Source organism: Saccopteryx leptura, chromosome 6, assembly GCF_036850995.1.
Source record: "Saccopteryx leptura isolate mSacLep1 chromosome 6, mSacLep1_pri_phased_curated, whole genome shotgun sequence".
NCBI lineage: Eukaryota > Metazoa > Chordata > Mammalia > Chiroptera > Emballonuridae > Saccopteryx > Saccopteryx leptura.
Genome location: NC_089508.1, coordinates 49,183,996 through 49,206,826, shown reverse-complemented (window position 1 = coordinate 49,206,826; position 22,831 = coordinate 49,183,996). Strand labels below are relative to the sequence as shown.

Below are 22,831 nucleotides of genomic sequence, written 5' to 3'. Positions count from 1 at the left end.
TAGTTATAACTGGCATACAGAGGACATCCAAAACATTGGTAACTACTCCTGTTAATGATTCTTTTCCCCCAGCTATTGAATTCCCCTTTTTACTTGAGTAGTATCACCTTTACCTTTGTAGCCATTCTCTAAATTTTCAGATAGTTTCTAAAGCTCACTCTGTTTAAAATCTTTTTCGTATCGGATTCAAAGCTCTTTTCCTCCCTATGTAGTACAGGCCCACTCTAACCACAGATACTGTATTTCCCATGTATAAGACACAACCTTTCCTGAAAAATTTGGGGTCTAAAAACTGCGTGCGTCTTATACAGTGGTTGCAGACTTTTTTTACTTGTATTCCCACTTTTTTGCGCTTGTTGAGTTGTATGAATTTGATGATGAATAAAACTTGAGTTCAATAACTTTATGTAATACATTTTTTTTCAAATTTCGGGCCCCCAAATTAAAATGAGTCTTATACATGGGGAAATATGGTAGTTTGTGTTTGTATTCTCCTCCCTTTGCTCTCTTCTCTTTGGGAAGCAGATGCTAGGTTTCCTTATTGCAATAGCTCTCTATTTAGACTGCACATCAGAACCATCTGGAGCCCTTTAACAAAAATACTCTGCCCCGATAATTGAGTGGGATAGGACCTGAACATGCTTTTGTTTGCTTTTAATTTACTAGGTGACCCCAAGGGTAGCCTAGTTGGAGAAACACGGCCTTATTGTTAGGCTCCTTACTTGGCTATAAGGGTTCTGATAAGTGCCCTAGGGGTTTCGCTGGGTACAGTGCAACCGGCAGTAGTGTGAAGGGCCAGCAGCTCATTCCTGAGCAGCTCCACCCAGCACTGGCTGACCCCCAGCTAAATGGCATCACACCTCACTCATCTGTTGCACCTGCTTTTTGCCTCCTCCAGTTGCTCAGTTCTCTAGCTCGCTATTCACGTATCACCTCTCAGGCTGGCAGGATCCACCTCGAAATCTCTCTTCCTAACAGTCCCCATTACTTCTCCAATTCCATTCCCAAGCTCTAGGTAAAACTAATGTGCTGATATGCTGTGTAAACACACATCCTACCACGTGGGGAAAATGCTGGTTTGCCTTTCTTAGAGGCATTCTGAATCTTGAATTATTCGCAGGCCCCTCTCCCGTGGTTTCTTAGTGCAGATACCCTTTGTTTCCTCCGTGACCGAGCTCAAAGGACTAAATCCCACTATTCTTCAACCTTGCACTCCTGCAAAAGACTTCTCCCAGGCCTCTCTAGCCAGGCGGGGAATGATGGTTAGTGACAGGGCATGCTATTTCACTGGCACTTCAGTAAACCTTGCAGGTCTCCGTGGTCCTAACCATCCGTAGCGCTCTGATCTCAGAATGTGGGGATCCGGTAACTTTTAACCTCCACTTTGGCCTTATTCCAGACTGTAAAAAAACAATCTCATTTGACTTTCTGTTACAAATTACTTTACAGTCAGTAACTTAGGTCAGTTCTCCAGAGACAGTGATGAATGTATGCAGGTGACTTATTAATGAGGTAAGTCAAGTAAGGAACTGGGAATAGGACAAAGGGAGGAAGGACACAGAGAGTGTGATTCTGGCGAACTTGAATAGAGGTTGACCCCAGCCTGACTCCTACAGGAAGTTTTGGAGTATAAGGTGCACCGATCTGAGGTAAAGGAGCTGGGTTTTTATATAGGAATGTTAAGGGATACTTTAGGCTGAAGATCCACAAGTATATTGTTCATTATGAGTATAGTAAAAAGGGGAGGAAGATGAAAAAGAATCCTAGGACTCCAAGTGTCCTAATATACCTAGTCAATATCAAACTTAGTTTTACAAGTTCCATAATGTTATGGAACAAGCTAGAAAGTGGTCATTTGTCCTAAGAGTTCACTAGTAATCACTGGTGCTCTCTGTAACAAAGTATCACATATTTCGGTTACACTACTTAGTAAACGGCTTATTAAAATGCTAAGGGCAATATGAACAAAATATTTGAAAAAGAAAAGCAAACAAAAAAGACGGAAGTAAGCCCTGAAGGATCAAAAAAATGTTCGCTTGACTCTGACCCTTTATTTCTCTAAAGGGGGCTACTTTTGCCCTTTCTGGAAAGTAGTTATCTGCTTTAGATGCCTATTTTCTTCAAAGCTCTTTCTGAAACACAAAGCCAAAGGATCTCAAAAAGAATGTTTATTTTAACACATAAAATGTACCACTTAGCACCAAAGCCTGTAAGTACCAGAAAGCCTATGGTTTACTCTTACTCTTTGGAACTTAAGTTCTTGACAAATACAGTCAGTCTGTGAGCACGCGATTATCACGATAACATAAAAAGATAACAAAGAATCAAAATCATTTGTTAAATGTATACAGAACAACATTTGTAGTTATTTAAAAACGTTTCTCTGTTTCATGTATAAGTTACACTAGTGACTTTTACCTACTTTCTCCTGGAAGATATGCATAAGAAAGTGCATGAGACACATAGGTGCACAAGTCTGAAAAGGGGCTTTTTATTCTCACGCCATTCTCAAAAAAATTTGTAGCTTTCCCCCTCCTAATCTCCTGATTTTCTAACTTTCATACTTGCCAACTCACAGCAGTAAAATTTACTAACTCATGTAGACATGTACAGCAGAGGAAAATAATAAAACTTTGGCCAATGTAAGTATACAAAACACTTTCAGATTTTTTTAACATAAACAATCATTTAAGTATCAAACCTATCTTAAAAGCAATGGAGTAGAAGATAAATATGATAAAAACCACTGCATAATTGTTAAAATGAAAATCTTTTACACTGACCTATCTTGAAGGCTAACTAAAATTTACTGGTTTGAATTTAAACTACAGCAATAGATACTTCTCTTTAGAAACTAGATCAATTTATTTCTAATTTCCTGACAATAAGCTGAATCAACCATGTTGCTTCACTTTATTTTTGGCAGACTTTAGGCTAACCTCAATACCTGTTTTTATTTGAGGAGTGACTAATATGCAATGTTTCTTTTAAGCAGAACTTGATGCTAAAAGTAAACTAGGTTGGATTTCAGACCCACTGGCAGGCAGGCAGGCAGGCAGGCAGTCAGTCATTTTTCATCTTGCAGGCAGCCATGATGGTTGTTGTCTATGTATATCTCTAAGGACATGTTGGAAAAATCTGTGAACACAATCTTCTCATGCTATAGTCACATGCTCCATTCGCATCTTTAGCTTACCCAGGTTGTTAGAGGCTTGGGTAAGATGATTCAAGATTTCATGATGAAAATTTCTATAAGGAAAAAAAACAGAAACTTTTCATACTGAATTCATATTACAAGTGAACTATTACTGGGTACTTAATACTAGGTAATACGCCTCGTAATGGCTAAATGCAATTCAAATGAACAACCATGCATAATGTTTAGAGATGATTCTCTGCCAACACCTAAAGCACAAGCAACCAAAGGAAAAAAGATATGTTTGACATTATCAAAATTAAAAACTTTTGTGCTTATGAACATACTATCAGAAAAAATAAAAGACAACTATATAATGGGAGAAAGTATTTGGAAGTTATATACCAGGTAAGAGGCTAGTATCTAGAATATATATAAAAAACTTTTACAAGTATAATTTCTACACAAATGGCCAATAAGTACATGAAAAGAAACTCAACATTAGTCATTAGGGAAATGAAAATAAAATCACAATGAAATATCACTTTGTACCTACTAAGATGACTAAATCAAAAAGATGGACAATGATTTATATTGGTGCAAATATGGAGAACTGGAACCCTCAGACATTGCTAGGGGAAATGTAAAATGTTATAGTAGCTTTGGAATACAGTTTGACAATTTCTCTGAAAGTTAAACATAAGAGTTCTCATATGACCTAGCAGTTCTATTCTAGAAATATACTTAAGAGATTTGAAAACATGTCACACAAAAATGTTTACATGAATCTTCACAGCAACGTTATTCATTAGAGCCAAAAAGTGAAAAATATTAAAAGACCTATTAACTGAAGAATGGATGGATAAGGTGTGGCATATTCATACAAAGAAATATTTAACTAGAAAAAGGCAGTCAAGTGCTGATATGTGCTACAACATGGCTAAATCTTAAAAACCTTGTGCAGAGTGGAAGAAGTCAGACCCAGGGAGTCATAGTACAAATTCCCTCTTCACATTCCTATGAAAACCTTCAAAAACTGAAATGGCTTAAAGCGAAGAGAGTATTCCTGCTTTCATATTACACCACTTTGCTTTCACTTTGCTACACTGGTACCTATTTTCACTAACCAAAAGAAATGCAGGCCCTGGCCGGTTGGCTCAGTGGTAGAGCGTCGGCCTGGCGTGCAGAAGTCCCGGGTTTGATTCCCGGCCAGGGCACACAGGAGAAGCGCCCATCTGCTTCTCCACCCCTCCCCCTCTCCTTCCTCTCTCTCTCTCTCTTCCCCTCCCACAGCCAAGGCTCCACTGGAGCAAAGATGGCCCGGGCGCTGGGGATGGCTCCTTGACCTCTGCCCCAGGCGCTACAGTGGCTCTGGTAGCAACAGAGCGACGCCCCGGAGGGGCAGAGCATCGCCCCATGGTGGGCGTGCCAGGTGGATCCTGGTCTGGCGCATGCGGGAGTCTGTCTGACTGTCTCTCCCTGTTTCCGGCTTCAGAAAAATACAGAAAAAAAAAAAAAAAAAAAAGAAATCCAAAGAATATTTGCTATTAAAGAAGCCATGACCATACTAATACAGGTCTTTCATAAAAGCAAAATGTGTAACATGAGCTTGCAGAAAGCAAAGGATAGCTGTATATGAAATGTTCAATACAGGTAAATCCATAGAGACAGGGAATATATTGGTAACCACAAATTAGGGGCTGGGGGGAGGTGGGGAGGAAGGTAGGAACAGGAAGTGACTGCTAATGGATACGGGGTTTCTTTCTGGGGTAATAAAAATGTTTATAATTAGAAAATGGTGATGGTTGTGCAACCCTGTGAATATACTAAAAAAACTAAATTATAACTTTAAAAGGGTGAATTTTATGGTACATGAATTATATCAATTCCAATGATATCAATGCCAAAATAAAGCCTTTATATTTAGAAAACAAAATCTTTATGCCTCAGAAGTCTCCTTTTAAAACTACACAACTTCAGCTAAAACTGGCATAAACCATTTTTTTATCTTTGTATCTCCAGCATCATGTCACATAAAAGTTGGCTGACCTCAATAACTAATCCCACCACTCCTCTTGCTTTACAGTCCTAATAGCCAATCTTGATTCCAAACATTACAAGTTATTTGCTTTGGCTAGAATTCACATAATCAGAACACTTCATCACGAACAAATTCAAAGCAAAGATAACAGAAAAGTGTGTTATTAAACTTAACATCCTTAATTTATAAAATTAATCATGTCCCTGCCTTATACAAACCAGTCACAATTACAAAACGTACTGAAATAAAAAATGGACACAATTCTTCCTTTATACAGAGTCACACTCTAGGCATTGTAGAAGCAACTTGCAAAAAATCTAATTGTTGTAACAAGTAAAGAAAACATCAAAAGCAGAATATACACAAATTCTATTTAACTGAGTGCATTTCTCATTACTGGATAGATCTGCCTTGTTATATATATATTTTACTTTGTAAAATTTATTTTTTATTAAAGTGTAAGTGTACATACAACACAATGATTCGACAAACCAACTTCCCTGACCAGGAATCGAACTTGAGTTGCAGTGGTAAAACTGCTTAGCCACTAGACCACCAGAGAAGGGTTGTTACATTTTACTTTTAACTATTAAAAATTTTGGAATGGTTGAAGAAAGTTCACAAAGGTCAGAGCTGGCACTTTAAGAGATAACAGAAACTTATCAATAGCTACGTTACTTGTCTGAGGTAATGCTCAATTATGAAGTTATATTATTTACAGCTGGAAGAGACCTTCACAGAAGAAGCCTACCTTATTTTAAAGGAGGAACTGGAGGCCAGATAAAGTAATCTTAATATTGAAACTTAATGCCTGAGTCCAGTGAATCATCATAGCTATTTTCCCACATTAAAATCTACCTCACACATAAACTCAGAGACAGTATCCAGCTAAAGAAACTTGCTTAGAGGATAAAAAACCAGGGATGTATTTACCGCTTTTTTCTTTCTGATGTATAAAATATGAATATCCTCACTTCGATATTCTTCATCATGTTTTTCCAAAGGAATTTTTTCAAAGTCAAAGTCCAGTTGAAGGAGCTACAAATTTAAAAGAGATATACTTCATACTCAATATGAACTGTCTTGAGGTGAAAGAAGTCAGAATAATGGTTACCTCTGGAGGAGTATGACTGGGAAGGGGCATACGGGGAGCCTTTTGAGTTTGTGAAAATGTTCCATATCCTTATGTTTGGTAGTGGTTATTTGGGTTTACACACATGAAAAATTAAGCTGAGCACTTGATATATGTATATTTTATGTGTTTTAACTCAATTGCAACTGTTTAACAATATAAAACTTTCAATGATAAAGTTTTAAAAGTTCATGAACATATCTCACATTCAAGAAAAACATTTAAAAAACCAAACATTTCAGCATAAACTCTCAAGGCAGAATCCTGTATCTGCTTTCTGGTTTAACCAAAGTAGTCCTTTCAGCAGCTAACACTGCAGGGCTATATATATCCTCTCAAGAGGAGTCACATGTAATGTGTTGGTTTTTTGCCCATAAAAAAGGGTGACCACTGGAGAAGTTGGGCAAAAGATACACGGAACTCTATGTACTACTTTGGCAAATATCGTTGAGTTTTTATTTAAAAAAAACAAAACAAAATCAAACCCCGAATGGATATCTTGGTTGAAGCTTTCACAAAAATGTACAGGAAAATACAGAAGTAAAAATGTATCACATACCATGTTTCTATGATGTATTCTCCAAAAGTAATACATACACCATTAATGTGGTCCCAAAAGCCTGCATGTTTAATAAAGAAATATTGCAAACTTTCTCAAAAAAGACAAGGGCATCACCACTACTATTTCATATTGCTTTGTATATATGTATACTACATCAACTAATTAGAAAAGAAAAAGATATAAAAGATCAGAAAAGATGAAAAAAGAAAGGGGGCTTAATACAATGGAGGGCTGTGAAAAATCCTCAATGGGTTCATATATGCAGAATGTTTTTCTGACTCAAAATTAACATAATATAGTTGAATACAAGGTCACACACATCCTCCCTGAAGGGTAATCACTACAAAGATAGATTAATTAGAGCAGTGGTCCCCAACCTTTTTTGGGCCACGGACCGGTTTATGTCAGGAAATATTTTCACAGACTGGCCTTTAGAGAGGGACGGATAAATGTATCATGTGACTGAGACAAGCGTCAAGAGTGAGTCTTGGATGTAACAGAAGTCCTTTTTTAAAAATAAAACATTGTTCAGACTTAAATATAAATAAAATGGAAATAATGTAAGTTATTTATTCTTTCTCTGAGGACCGGTACCAAATGGCCCACGGACCAGTAGTGGTCCACAGCCCGGGGGTTGGGGACCACTGAATTAGAGTACCCACCTCAAAATATTTTTTCTCGATTTCTGGATTTTTTCCCATTGTTCGCTGTTCGTAACAACATATAATACATGTCTCAGATCCACTGAGATCTTTTAGAGTTTTCAAAAGTGGCTCCAAAGACTGTTCAAATAAGAAAATAATCTTTATGACTTCTAAAATTTTATATTTTTACTATAAAAAGGGGGTTGGGGAGGTGGAGAGAGTAATTATAACTCCCTTACAATTTACCCAGCTTTTAATCAACCCAACAAAGTACATGTAGTTAATACTCTGTAACTAATGATTAGTAAACTCCATTTAACCGTAATATTGACTTCAGTTTCCAAAGAAAGGTTTCAAGTAACTGCCTTTTTTGTTCCCAATGAAAAAACAAATGGAATTGACCTCACTATTCAAAATTTAATTTTATTTAGTCTAACTTAACTTGGGATTTAAATAATCAACAATTTACCTACAGAAGCAAATCTGATCTAACCTGAACATAAGCTGACTCAATGTTCATTATTTTAAAAAATGAGCGATGTCTACACAAACTGCTAATTTTAAAAAATCCTTCTGAGTCTAATAAATCTTGTCACAGAACAATGAATGAACTTCTTACAATGTGACTTAATTCTCAACGTCATGCTAAACATGTTCACTAAGAACAGCAAGTGTAAAAAAGAAATCTTACCTTTTCTTAACAGATTCAAATGGCAAAATCCTTTTATAACCTTACAGAAGCCTCTAGTAAAATGCACATACTTTTCTCAACATGCTTCATAGGCCTATGTGTTATAAACATGAGTATATACATATAGTCCCTGGTGACCTTAATTTCTTTTTACTGTGTCATCAAACTAGAGTATAAATATCCTGCATTAAGATATCTTAAAATGTGAAAACTGTGTGCTCTGAAAACCAGGAAATACAGTATATCTTCTAAAGAGACATCTCATTGAATATTTACCTCTTCGTAGTATATGCAGTCGGCCATCAGTATGTAGTCTGGAGGAGAAGGAAAGTCTTCTATTTCTTCCCCCCTTTAAAATGTCAACCAAATATTTTAACTGTTGCCTTAATAATTTAAAATATCCTTGTCTTGTTTCTTTAAAAAAAAAAAAGAGAGACCCGGAAGATCCACTTGGTAATAACCATGTTTTAGTAAATCGCAATTTAAAGCAAACTACAAATCGTTATTGAAATAAGCCAAAAGGCCATACAAACCATTTCAGTACCTTGGCTTGAACAGAACCAGTGACAAGATGCTTGTTCATATTAATATTCATCTTCAACAAGTCTTGCAATTCCTCAAGATCGGTGACTACAACATATGCCCTACAAAATAACGTCGACTGAGGCGTAGGCACGAGAAAGGGGAGCCGGTAATCATTTTACCAAACAAAGCGGCGCCCCTCCCGCCAGCCCTTACCCGAGGGTAGCGGCCATGAGTCCCACGGCCCCGGTGCCGGAACCCAGCTCCAGCACCGACCGACAGCTCAGCGCGTGGGCCCCATCGCCGGAAAATCCGGGCGTTTCCAGGTATTTACAAAGGACTATGGCAGCGTCCCAAACTACGCAACCCACGCCGCCGGAACCATACTGCTGCAGTCGTAACACCGTGCCATCTCTCTTCTCCAAAATTCGCACGAAGTTCCGCAATGGGTCCTCCCCCGAGGACTCCAGATTCGGCTCCATTGCTGCCCGGCAACGGAATGCGGCGCACTAAATGACGTCACACATACGGACACCACCCCCAGGCCCCGCTTTGCAAGGAGCCCGGCGCCTCCTAGTGGCGGAGTTGGCTCCTCAACTTCGTGAGCAAAGGCACAAAGCCCGGAAGGCAGCATTACCTGGGCGTGGCCGAGCGCCGGGCCGCCCGCTTCCCCGGCGCGCATAAGTGCCTCTCTCCCTGCTAAATTACAAGTCTGCTTTAACGAACAGGCAGTTTGACTTTTCCAGACAAAAAGAGTACTAATCTGCTCTTTAAAAAACAAAGGCAACCTCAGACTATTTCTACTTGGTTTGACATTGACTCATACATTAATGGTCTTTTAAATACAGGCAGTTTCCAAGATCCTACCAAGAACGGCTATAATCCTGCTTATCAAATTATCAGCATCCTCCTAATTTTTCATCTGAATTAAAAAAAAAAAACCCGGTTGCCAGACGCTTGCTGACTGCGGTTAGCAGTGAAGACAGTATTCCTCTAAAATTTACATCACTTAAATGCTTTGGTATTATGTAATCGAAGTTGTACAAAAATACTGAAAATAATTTGTTTACATATTTCTACAGAACTCAACATTCTTCTTCCTTGTTCTTCATACTGAACAAACATTTAAAAAGTCTTCTAAAAATTAAGACTGGGGTGACTTATTAATTTTGTTAAGAACTCTGATACAAAACACAGTAAAAGGACATAGGCCAGTAAATAAACAACGTGGCTTTTGGCTACCTTACAACTGCTGCTACAGCACTATCAGCAAAACAGTTTTTCATTACTTTGAACGAAGGAGTCCAAACGGCAAATAAAAGTTTTACTCACTTCTCTGATTAAAAAGTTTAATAAAGCTTTAAGTATTTGCTGGTTTAAATATCACCAATCTAACAAAAATATTTTTTTAAATTTTAGTTAACACAGATTTATAGAGAAAATTACTAGGTTTTGAAGGGAAGGCAATTGGTTCCTATGCCATAAGAAATGTTTCCTTTTAATTTATGAATTAGTAAAGTAGCAGATTGTATTATAGACCTCAAGTCACTTAAATTTATATAGGTTATTAGCATTATCTTTAAATATACAATATAAACAAAACTGTACATACATGGCATTATTAGCTTTGTTTTCCAAAAACAATAGGCAGCTAAAGACACCACAGTCTGCAAAAACAAAAGGCACATCTGAATAAGATATATGCCCTTTTCTCCTCTATGATTGAGATAGGTAGTCTTTTTGTTTACATTTTGACAAAATAATAAACACAGTGCATTCTATTCTTTTCATTCTACTTTTCATTTTTGTCTTCAGCAGCAAATTCTGGCATTTAAGACATGGCATTAAAGAGTTTAAGAACAGTGGGTGTTATTCACAATTCTCCTAAATGTAAAAACTAGAAGATGGTCAAAGAGGTTTAAAAATCAGTAATACCATACATTCCCTATAATTGTATAAATTCATCGCCTTAAAAAGGCAGCTATTACTCAAATTTGAAAAATTCCACAAATGCACTATCCTTTTTCAGTGCAATCAGTGTTACTTTAAACCATATTTTAGCAGAGTCTACAGTGCAAATATAAATTCTTTATACTGGCCTTTTGGCAGCACTGAGGATCCAAGACAAGGCAATGCTACTGATCACCTGAGGATAATGGCAAAGGGCTTTTGTATTTTTATTTTTCCAATTTTTAAAAGTTTATTTGATCAGTAGCATTTTAAGAGCATTATTTGTAAAAAGTACTAAAATAGTATGTTTTTTTTAATAAATTAAAAAAAAAACTTTACAAATACCATTCCAGTGTCAATGACTACATATGGCTAAGGTCATTGAGGAGTTTCTGCATTTTCTAGCAAAGGCAGTCTATACAATGGGGGGTGCGACAGCTCCCGTTTGTAAGTCTTTGGTGGCAGTTTTGGTAGGTGAGGGCTTGAATTCTGCCTTGGTGGAACCGGCGGAGCTTGAGGATGAGCAAGATTATTGTGACTAGAACTGAGCACATAGCATCGACGTGGTACCCTTGGAGAGGGTGTGCTAGGAGGAGTGTTTGGCGAATTTGGACACGTGCTAACATCTCTGAACCAGTCTGGATCTCTGTGAAGATGTCCCAGTGGAGGCGGCTGAAGATTAAACGGACAGTTTATAAAGTGTTCTGGAAGCCGAAGGGGAACCGGTGGAGGGGTATCAGGAAGAGGATCTCTTGGTGGTGGTGGAGGCGGACTCTGCAGAGGCCCATCAAACGCACCAGTAGGAGCAGGAACTCTGGGTTTTACCTTTGGAGGAGGAGGTTGTCTCGGTGGAATAGCAGGAGGGTCATCATCAGATTTCAAATTTCCCTTAAAAAAAAAAGTAGTAAAATTATACTTCAGTTCTGAAAAATCTGGAAGAAAGTTTTTAAAAGAATGAAAAATTCCTATGTGTCAAATTAAATCCAGAGAATCAAAATAGTTAAATTGATTTAATGATCAGATTTATGAATAAATCACTCCAGTTTAATTCAGGACCTACTTCAATATTTTTATATACGATGTCTGACCTGTAGTGGTGCAGTAGATAAAGCATCAACCTGGACACTGAGGTCACTGGTTCAAACCCTGGGCTTTCCTAGTCAAGGCACATACGAGAAGCAACTATTACGAGTTGATGCTTCCCGCTTCTCTCCCCTTCTCTCTCTATTTCTCTCTCTCCTCTCTCTCTCTCTAAAATTAATAAAATCCAAAATAATTAAAAGAAATTTTTTAATATATGAGATGTCTTAATTGAAATCTTAAAACTTCAGGTTATCTTGCTTTGTATATATATTTCATAAATTTATGCATTTTAATTATAATAGGCAAGTGAAAGAAAAAAATACAGAGTTTTGGAGACATGAAAAAATATGATATTTAGAGGACTTAATATCTAACTACTGCTTTCTGGCTATCTACTTCTACTTTCCCCAGTGAGCCTAGAGTCATGGGTTATTTGAAAAGTGTAATCCAGGAGTATCAAGAACTTTGGGGAACTCGTTACAAATGCAAATTATGGCCCTGGCTGGTTGGCTTAGTGGTAGAATGTTGGCCTGGCATGTAGATATCCCAGGTTCGATTCCTGGTCAGGGTACACAGGAGAAGCAACCATCTGCTTCTCCACTCCTCCACCTCTCTCTCTCTTTCTCTCTTTCTTCTCCTCCTGCAGCCATGGCTCGAATGGTTCAAGCAAGTTGGCCTCAGGCACTGAAGGTGGCTCCATGGCCTCTGCCTCAGGTGCTAAGAAGAGCTCGGTTGCTGAGCGACAGAGCTGCAGACCAGATGGGCAGACCATTGCCCCCTCCCCTCAGTGGGCTTGCTGGGTAGTTCCTGGTCCAGGTGCATGCAGAAGTCTGCCTCTCTGCCTCCTGTCTCTCACTTAATTTTTTTAAAAAAGGAAATGCAAATTATTGGGCCCCACCCCAGGCCTACTGATACTGAATCAGAAACTTTGGCAATTTGGTTTTTTTTTGTTTTGTTTTTTGTTTTTTTTTTAATTTTTATTTATTCATTTTAGAGAAGAGAGAGAGAGAGAAAGAAAGGGGGGAGGAGCAGGAAGCATCAACTCCCATATATGCCTTGACCGGGCAGGCCCAGGGTTTTGAACTGGCAACCTCAGCATTCTAGGTCGACACTTTATCCACTGTGCCACCACAGGTCAGGCGGCAATTTGATTTTAATAAGCCTTTCAGGTGATTCTGATGCACCCTAAAGTTTGAAGAATACTTTGAATAACTATAGTTATTTCCATCTCTACAGAAAGGAAAATATATTTCTTTTGTGAAGCTGCCCAGCCTCTTTTTTTAGAAAAAGCATTATGAGAATTAAACAATTATTTAAAGTATTTTTCAAATAAAACAACCCAAGTATTTAAAAAGTATGAAGGGTAGCCAAATTCTAATTCAGACTCTTTACAAGAACAAGCACTATTTTAAAGATTACAACTTTGAAAAAAATGAGGCAAACCTAAGTCCTATTGACTACCTTGGAATTTGAAGCGTCGTGATCAAACTTTTTTCGAGGAGGAAGAGGTGGAGGAATCAATGGTTCTTCACTTAGTTTATGTAAACTACCACACGAACTGAAGAAAGACTCTGCAGATTAAAAAAATTAGTTTAACCATAATTCACAGTGCAATCGTTATATAAATTTAATATCAATTTGTGATCAACTCTGCTGTGGCATCTGTCAGACTGTATTATAGATGATTATTGGTTTACCTAACCTCTCTATTAAACTATAGGCTTTGTGAGGGCAGTGTGTATTCACTTTTGTATCCCAGCACTTAGCACAATACTACTGCCTAGCACACTACTATAGCTAAATAAAAGCATACTACTTAATCAAGATTAATAATGACATTCTGCTTCCTTAAAAGCTTTTTAAAATCTAAAACAAACATATTTATATAAACTGTAGTAACTTCCAGAGAAAGATCATCCATAAACAGAGACCATGCATTTTTGAAGCAGCTGGTATTACATACATTTATACATTTCTTATATCGAGTAATAAAACCTCCATATAAGAGACCGTAAGTAGGGTTGTAGCACATAACTCTATCTCTTTAAAAAAATCTCTAACTGATAATGAACTTGTTATATAACCACAGCAATGGAAGTTTACAAAATAATATTAGGGGGAAATTAACACTAAATATGCCAACCAGACAGAGAATAAGAACCATTTTCATTTATCTTTCTCATATGATTAAAAATACCTATAATTAAAAGAAATTCTCGGCCCTGGCCGGTTGGCTCAGCGGTAGAGTGTCGGCCTGGCGTGCGGGGGACCCGGGTTCGATTCCCGGCCAGGGCACATAGGAGAAGCACCCATTTGCTCCTCCACCCCCACCCCCTCCTTCCTCTCTGTCTCTCTCTTCCCCTCCCGCAGCCAAGGCTCCATTGGAGCAAAGATGGCCCGGGCGCTGGGGATGGCTCCTTGGCCTCTGCCCCAGGTGCTAGAGTGGCTCTGGTCGCGACAGAGCAACGCCCCGGAGGGGCAGAGCATCGCCCCCTGGTGGGCAGAGCGTTGCCCCTGGTTGGCGTGCCGGGTGGATCCTGGTCGGGCGCATGCGAGAGTCTGTCTGACTGTCTCTCCCCGTTTCCAGCTTCAGAAAAATACAAAATAAATAAATAAAATAAAATAAAAAAAAGAAATAAAAAAAAGAAATTCCCAATATGATACCTCTCTCCACACAATAATTATGAAGGCAGTGACCATGTCTTGTTTATTTTAATACTGAGACTGGGTTTATAAGAACTAGCTGAGGAAGAAGTGATGAATTTAATTTTAAACACACTGAGTGTGAACTGCTATGGGGCATCCAAGTAAAGAGGTTAAACTTATTACTCTATGTCAAAAATTGCTGTGTCTTGATCATGTGACTGCAGTCACCTCAGGGGGGGTCTTCTTGGCTCAGGGTACCAATAGTAGAACCAAACAGTATGCTGATAGGACATACAGTAAAAACTGACCTCTCCCTTAACTCCTGAGATGGGGTTAGATCAAATCAATCAGAGTCATTTTATTTCCCCAGCCAAAGTATTTAGCTTTAGGACATGCCATCCTACAGACTAGTGAAATCTGAAAGATCTTCTAGGGGCTGCTGAAAAGGATGTTCCTTGCTCTTGTGGAAAGAAAACCACACAAACACACTGTGTGTCTCTGTACCTCTCTTTCCTTCTTAAGTGAACAAACAAAAACAGCCTTTATAGCTCCTGCTACCACTCCTATGATTGAGGGAAAACAGCCATAGATACAGCTGATAATCTGGACAAAACAATGAAGAGTCAGAAAGTAACCTGATTTTGGGTCTTCTCTTCCTTACAAAAACATAAACACTCATAGAAGCAGAAAATATCTAAATGATGGTGGGCCAGCTGTGAAAGTTTCTGAGTCTGGGTCTGACCTATAGTTACTATAGCACACTCAGTCTCTGTGTTATAGTATTTCACCATAGCAGGCACTCAATAACCCTTGCTGACGTATGAAAACAACTTTATTTTCTATCAAGAGTATTTCCCGACAGGTCTAACCAACCCACATTCTAAAGCAGCCTAGCTGCTGTATTGAAAACAGACTGAAGTGTGGAGGATGGAAGTTAAGATGCTACCATTATAAACTAAGTAAGATTACGGTAGCTTGGACTAAGGTGGCAGCAGCAGAGATAGTGAGAAACGATTAAATTCTGAATATATTTTGAGGGTAAAGAAGATTTGTAGATGGATCACATTTGGAGTATGAGGAAAAAGAGAGACATAAAAGATAACTATTATTTTTGGTCTAAACAATTAGATGCAATTAGAACTGAGATGATGGGGCACCTGGAAGAACAACTTTGGAAGGGATGAAAACACACTCAATTTGGGAGAAGTTCCAAGGTATCCAAATGGAGAGGTTGACTAGGTCACTGAATATCTGAGTCTAAAGGTCACGAGAGAGGCTCTGGGAAGAGAAAAAAATTGGGGAATTATCATCATATAGATGATGTAAGACTGAATGAGACAATCAAGTGAGTGAGAAGAAGAGAGGTCCACGAACAGTCTTAGGGCCTTCCAATGTTAATAGGTTAGGAAAATAAAGAGAAACCAGTAAGAGAGACTAAGGAGCTAAAACTCAAGTAGAAAAATCAAGAGTGTGGATGAACAATATGATCATCATGTATGTTACTTCTTTCCCAGAAAAGAGGATATTTTGTATAAATGAAGGCTGAGATTTTGTCTTTGTTCACCACTGAATTCCTAGTACTTAGCAAAATGACTAGTACAAAGTACTTGATTGTCTGTTGAGTGAACACTACCAGAGGGTGTGAACATTTTTATGGTTTGATACCTTCAGATTTCTTTCCAAAAGGGTCAAACTAATGTGCCAATTTATAAGGGTTAAGTAATGTATAAAAGAGCCTTTTAACACAGGCTTGCTCATACTTTGATGTGAATAGTTTGTTCATATCCACTGTTAATGGATTTTTCTCATTGAATGTGAGCACTTTTCATACTTACTATAAATATTTTCTTTCAAGATTTATTTTGGGATATTCAGAATTTTAGACAGTTATTCTCAATATTTTCTATTAAATTTCAAAACAATTTTCTTTACCATATGGAAAATATATTTTACTACCACCCAAAATAATATCTAGAACTCCTGGTTCTAAAATGACATAGTGTTATAGATAGAATCGTGTCCCCTCCTCCAAAAGATATGTTGAAGTCTAAACCCCCAGTACCCATAAATGTGATCTTATTTGCAAATATAGTCTTTATATATATTATTAGGTTAGTATGAAAATGGGCTCTAATCCAGTATGACTGGTATCTTTTATAAGAAGAGGAGAAAAGACAGACACAGGGAAAAGATGGTATGTGACAACATAGGCAGAGACTGAAGCAATGCATCTACAGATGGAAAGATGCCAAGCATTGACAGCAAAGGCCAGAGCTAGAAAAATTCTCCCCTACAGGTTTCAGAGGGAGCATGGCCCTGCCAACACCATGATTTTTGGGGCTACTAACCTCTAGAATAGCGCTCTTTTAAGGCATTACGTTTGTGGTACTTTATTACAGCAGCAATAGAAACTAATAATACATTATAAAAACATTTCTACCACAGAACAAGGAAATTAATAAAATACACAAACTTGAATGAATCCAGGAAATATCTGTATACTGAAGCATCAATGCATGAAGGTGGACTATAATGTATAGGAAGGAGACAAATGGGATAAGATGAAACCCACATGTCTACTGTCAGTGATACTGACAAATAGCAGCAAACTCGCCCCCATAGAACCAAAGGTGGGATCAGGCGTTAAATGCATTTGATACAATGGAAGGTATGGGCATGAAAATAGAAGACTTGATTAAGTCTATATATACTGCTCACAAAAATCAAGGGATATTTCAAAATGAATATGAAGCTATAAAATATCCCCTAATTTTTGTGAGCAGAATATGTGGCAGTTAAGACCCCAGACCCCCATTCTCCACTTTGTAAGGCCAAGCAACAATCTTACTCCCACCACTGTAGGAGACTTGGGTTTTATTTTCTGAAGAATCTAAACTTCAGACATAGGGACATTAGTTTATGATAGGAAACTTCTATTAATTTCATTTTCAGTGTTTTAGCAATATTTCCTTTTTAAACATTAAAATAAAGTTTGGAATTAAACATTTAAAAGAATAAACTTTTCCCATAAGACAGGGACTCTTGCTACTATCTAAATCATATACATTTTACTATGATACAAGCAGAAGTCCTCCAGAATTGGAGAATTATTCTTGAAGCTGCTATGTCCTTCCTGAGTTATTGTGTTTTAAACAAATGACCACTGAAAGATGACAACAGGTCCTGGCCGGTTGGCTCAGTAGTACAGTGTCAGCTTGGTGAAGCGACCATCTGCTTCTCCAGCCTTCCACCTCCCCTTCTCTCTCTCTCTCCCTCCCTCCTTCCCACAGCACGGATAGAATGGTTCTACCAAGCTGGCCCTGGGCACTGAAGATGGCTCCATGACCTTGCATCAGGCGCTAAAATATAAAATAGCTCAGTTGCTGAGCAATGGAGCAGCGGCCCCAGATAGGCAGAGCATCTCCTCATAGGGGGCTTGCTGGGTGGATCCTGATTGGGGTGCATGTGGAAGTCTATCTCTCTGCCTCCCCACCTCTCACTTAATAAAAATTAGTAAAAAAATAGAAAGATGACAACATTTATGTCATAAATTATGAAATAATTAAGCACGGTAGAACAGTGTCATTTAAAATACTGTTTTAATTAGACCATGTGAAGAAATAAGTGATCAGGTGGGAACCTAATAAACATTTAGTATATTATGCTCATGGGAAAATGAATTGGAAGGAGTGAGGAAGAGAAGAGGTAACTGATATAAATTACTCATTCTGTGGGAAGTAATGTCCATGATGCTCTACATAGTTATCTCATTTGATCTTTAACAAGCTTACAGATGCTAAGTATTCGTTCAATGGTCACACAGCCCCTAGAACACAGGGTGTAAAATAATGAAAACAAACTAAAGTTTAAACAGAACCCAGTTATAAGCAAATAATTCAATTTATTATAAGAACATCATTCATATATTAAATTTTTAAAATGCCACTAAACCCAAAATATATATAAATTTAATCAACTTAATTAGTATCTTTATAAGTCATTTCATTAGAATCAACTCAAGTTCTTACTTACTTGAATGTGGCAAGAGAACTGGAGCAAAGATGCTATTGCTTCCTATTGGGATGAGAAAAATTAATTTGAAAAGGAAGATATATATGATATATGGTTTTTGTTTTTAAAATGTCTGCATAAAGTAGTATGTAATAATAAGCACATAATACAGAATTTTATCATCATCTTCTGCCATGTTAGTTTTTAAAGAAATGAACCCAGGACCTGGCCGGTTGGCTCAGCGGTAGAGCGTCGGCCTGGCGTGCGGGGGATCCGGGTTCGATTCCCGGCCAGGGCACATAGGAGAAGCGCCCATTTGCTTCTCCACCCCCACCCCTCCTTCCTCTCTGTCTCTCTCTTCCCCTCCCGCAGCCAAGGCTCCATCGGAGCAAAGATGGCCCGGGCGCTGGGGATGGCTCCTTGGCCTCTGCCCCAGGCGCTAGAGTGGCTCCGGTCGCGGCAGAGCAAAGCCCCGGAGGGACAGAGCATCACCCCCTGGTGGGCAGAGCGTTGCCCCTGGTGGGCGTGTCCGGGTGGATCCCGGTCGGGCGCATGCGGGAGTCTGTCTGACTGTCTCTCCCCGTTTCCAGCTTCAGAAAAATACAAAAAAAAAAAAAAAGAAAGAAAGAAATGAACCCAGTACTCTTTGTACCTGGAATGTTTTTCCTTTATTAGCAATAGTTTCCGTTTCCCCTCTATCAGTCTCTCTTTAAATTTTTTCACAGAATTTATCTGCTTGTTTTCTTATTCATTGTATATTGTTCTATTTAGAGTAGTAGTGGTATCCAAAAGGTAGGAAATATATCTTGGTTGAATGAATAAATTAGAAAGTAATATGCATGAACAATGCACAAATGATGATTTACTCCCTTGTGTTATCACTACTTTCACTGTCACTTTCCATGCTAATATAGTTTGAAAAGGATTCTATAACTCCTTAATTAAAATAATGAGAATTGTCTTAAACACAAGATTCCTTTTTTTATCAAATGGTTTACATCAAATACATACCACAAGAACTGTTGAGATCCACATCTAAAAACACACTAAGATCTGAAGAAGCAGATACTGGTGGAGTAGATGGTGTATTTGGAGAGGTTGGTGCTGACACTGTTGATTCAAGCTCAGTTTCAGCAATCCGACTAAAGCTTATTTTACATGGTTCTCTTTCTAATGGTGTTGGATGACCTCGTAAAGTGCCTGAAGTAGAGCCATGTCGGCCTGTATTAGGCCTTATTCCAGGAGATTTTAAAGAGAAAGTTGATTTCCTGGGCTAGGAAAAGCAAACATAATTACCATTACTAATTTGCATGTACTTTATTTTTATGACCTAGTGCTGCTTTATTAGCTGGTAGCATAAAGTTACAAAAGTACAATAAATTCCTAATCTGCAAAAACAGCCTGTAACATTCCAGTAGACTATCTTGGATATATGACACACAGACACGGACAACACTACAGTGATAGCCAGAGGGAAGAGGTGGGGAGAAGTGGAAATGGGCAAAAGGGGGCTACATGGGGACAGAGAGAGACTTGACTTTGGGCAATGAGGACATGATGCTGTGTGCAGAGGATGTGATCGAGTCGTACACTTGAATCCTGTACAATTTTATTAACCAATGTTACCTCAATAGATTCAATTAAAAAATAAAATATTGGGATTTGATTCACTTAATATTAATATGGACTTGAATATAAGTAAACCTCTTTTCATACTACATAAATAAAAGCCTTAAAAATCTGTGTGAATGCTCTTCCTCTCAAAATACTTGAACCTTAACTTCTTCAAGTCACTGATATCAATTTTACAAACATTTACTACGGATATAACATATGCAACATATGATAAGTGCTTCAGAAAAAAAGAGACCTTGCTTTTTTCTTCCTAATAGTAAATGACCAACCTCTGCAACGGCATTTTCAAGTCTTTAGAGAAACTGCCATCACTGCCCCCCACCTCAACTTCTCCCTTTTTAAATTCTCATACTGGTAATCTAATGAAAAAAACATGAAACTCAGATTCAGATAACCTGAGTTAAAATCTCAACTATGTCTTAGCTATGCAGCCTTGAGAAAAGTTATTTAACTCCTTTGAGCCTCAGTTTTTATGTTTATAAAATTAGAGTAAGATTTATATCATATAATTGTTGTGGAAATGAGATAGTGTGAAACTATAAGTGTACTGCCTGGCTCAAAATTGGTGTGTTTTTATTTCCTTTCACATCTTGTTTCATTTAAGCTACTAAGAATTTGTGTTCCACTTCTGCTGCTGCTGCTGCAAACCCCAGGAATAACTAGGACTGCAGCAGCAAATTTTAGCAAGAAAGGGGCGTTCCAGTGATAACCATGGACCATGGTGCTCTGATAGCAGGAGTTGTGGTCAAGCCAGAAGAACCAGGATATGTCTGCTTACTCTTTCTCAGGTATTTTCATTTCCTGTTCCACCCAGCTACCTGTCATTTTAGGTTCTCACTTTCTCACAGCTTTCCTCTTTTTCTTTCTTCCTTTCCTCCCTCCCCCTTCCCTTCCCTCCTTCCTTCTTTCCATTCTCACTTTCTCACAGCTTTCCTTTCTCCCTCCCTCCCTCCCTCCTTTCCTTCCTTCCTTCCTTCCCTCTCTCTCTGTCTTTTTTATTTTTAAAGAAAAATTTTTTTAGATTTTATTTATTCACTTTTAGAGAGAGAGAAGAGAGAGAGAGAGAGAGAGAGAGAGAAAGAGGAAAGAGATAGAACAGGGAGAGGAATAGGAAGCATCAACTCCCATATGTGCCTTAACCAGGCAAGCCCAGGGTTTCGAACCAGCAACCAACCTCAGCATTCCAGGTCGATGCTTTATCCACTGCGCCACCACAGGTCAGACTCTCTCTTTCTTTAATGACAGAGACAGAGAGAGACAGAGACAGACAGATAGGGACAGACAGGCAGGAAGGGACAGATGAGAAGCATCAATTCTTCGTTGCAGCACCTTAGTTGTTCATTGCTTTCTCATATGTGCCTTGACCAGGGGGCTACAGCAGAGCGAGTGACCCCTTGCTCAAGCCATCAACCTTGGGATCAAGCCAGTGACCATGAGGTTATGTCTATGATCCCACGCTCAAGCCAGTGACCCTGCGCTAAAGCTGGTGAGCCCACGCTAAGCTGATGAGCCAGCACTAAAGCCAGCAACTTCGGGATTTAGAGCCTAGGTCCTCCTTGTCCCAGTCTGATGCTCTATCCACTGTGCCACCGCCTGATCAGGCTATTTATTTACTAAAATTTTTCTTAAGTGAGAAACAGAGAGGCAGAGAGACAAGACTCCTGCATGCGTCTGGACTGGGATCCATCTGGCAAGCCCCCTATTGGGAAATGCTCTGCCCATCTAGGGCTACTGCTCCGCTGCTTGGCAACCAAGCTATTTTAGCGCCTGAGGCGAGGCCATGGAACCATCCTCAGTGCCCGGGGCTAACTTGCTTCAACAGAGCCATGGCTACAGGAGAGGAAGAGAGAGGTAGAGAGAGAGAAGGGGGGCAGGGTCGGAGAAGCAGATGGTTGCTTCTCCTGTGTGCCCTGACTGGGAATCAAACTTAGGACATAACATGCTGGGCTGATGCTCTAACACTGATCCAACCAGCCAGGGCCAGCTTTCCTCTTTATATTAGGAAGGAGAAAAAGTGAACAGATAAGTAAGTAGTACGAAGATAAAGGATAAACCAGATTTTATCAAAAGGCTAACATATCTCCTTCACAGTATTTAAAATTTTAGAAATAATATATAGTATTGCAAAACAAAATACTTAAAAACAGCTATTCAAGTAAATTAAAATTTTAATGGGAATAGGTTGTTAAACACTGAAGATAATATCGTTTTAAACACACTTTTTCCAAAATTGTAATGAACTTACAAATCGAGGGGGTTGTTTGCAGTTTCGGGGTTCAATTTCTAGTGACTTGTTGAACAAATAATCTGTAAACTCTTTTTCAGAAGCACTTCCCATGGGGTTAAGGTTTTCAAAGAACCGCTGGAATTAAATATCCATAAGCATATGTTTTAGATCTTATTGAAACATTTATTTCATTAGTTTAATACAAAAAATTATCAACAAATTAAGAAATCATAATGTCTGAACAGTCCAAAAGGATTGTTGATTCCAATCTTTCTACTTTCAAATAAAACTGTATAATTTCTAGGGAAGTTATATATTCTAGTCTTGAAGTTCTATTAAGGAGAGATTATAATTTTTTACCTTATAACAGTTCAGTATCCCTTAGTTATTATTCCTATTCATAACAACAAAATGATCATCACCAGTAAGCTATCAAAATTGTTTACAACAGAATTATAGTTATAATCCACAATGAAACTTTGACAATCAGGAAAAGAGTAGAGATAAATCGGACTAAGGTCTATTCAAAAGCAATTTCAAGAACAATTATA

General features: G+C 38.4%; 3 protein-coding genes across 3 annotated transcripts in view; 1 reads left to right on the top strand and 2 right to left on the bottom strand.

Moving 5' to 3' along the window:
• The window catches only part of PAQR5 (progestin and adipoQ receptor family member 5), a 443,329-nt gene that overhangs the window by 398,986 nt on the left and 21,512 nt on the right, over nucleotides 1-22,831 (top strand). The gene's annotated exons all lie outside the window — the stretch shown is intronic.
• On the bottom strand, nucleotides 2,154-9,280 carry VCPKMT (valosin containing protein lysine methyltransferase). Its single transcript, XM_066344349.1, has 6 exons — nucleotides 8,945-9,280; nucleotides 8,740-8,850; nucleotides 8,483-8,555; nucleotides 7,534-7,653; nucleotides 6,111-6,215; nucleotides 2,154-3,249 (listed from the first exon to the last, which is right to left on the bottom strand). The coding sequence occupies exons 1-6, from the start codon at nucleotides 9,208-9,210 to the stop codon at nucleotides 3,235-3,237; spliced, it is 690 nt and encodes a 229-aa protein (XP_066200446.1). The 5' UTR covers nucleotides 9,211-9,280; the 3' UTR covers nucleotides 2,154-3,234.
• Nucleotides 10,084-22,831, bottom strand: part of SOS2 (SOS Ras/Rho guanine nucleotide exchange factor 2) — a 111,505-nt gene continuing 98,757 nt past the window's right edge. Inside the window, exons 19-23 of the mRNA XM_066344336.1 lie at nucleotides 22,299-22,415; nucleotides 19,430-19,691; nucleotides 18,440-18,481; nucleotides 13,223-13,332; nucleotides 10,084-11,566 (exon numbers count right to left, since the gene is read on the bottom strand). Of these exons, the coding sequence (XP_066200433.1) occupies nucleotides 11,057-11,566; nucleotides 13,223-13,332; nucleotides 18,440-18,481; nucleotides 19,430-19,691; nucleotides 22,299-22,415 (1,041 nt within the window). The 3' untranslated portion in view covers nucleotides 10,084-11,056. The remainder of the gene's footprint in view (nucleotides 11,567-13,222; nucleotides 13,333-18,439; nucleotides 18,482-19,429; nucleotides 19,692-22,298; nucleotides 22,416-22,831) is intronic.

Bases quoted from the DNA above. Each gene is read 5' to 3' on its own strand.
- VCPKMT (XM_066344349.1), bottom strand. From the start codon at position 9,210: ATGGAGCCGAATCTGGAGTCCTCGGGGGAGGACCCATTGCGGAACTTC. The intron at 8,851-8,944 runs GTAAGGGCTGGC...GTTATTTTGTAG, and splicing joins CTCATGGCCGCTACCCTCGG to GGCATATGTTGTAGTCACCG. The intron at 8,556-8,739 runs GTTTGTATGGCC...GACATTTTAAAG, and splicing joins CAAGCCAAGGTACTGAAATG to GGGGGAAGAAATAGAAGACT.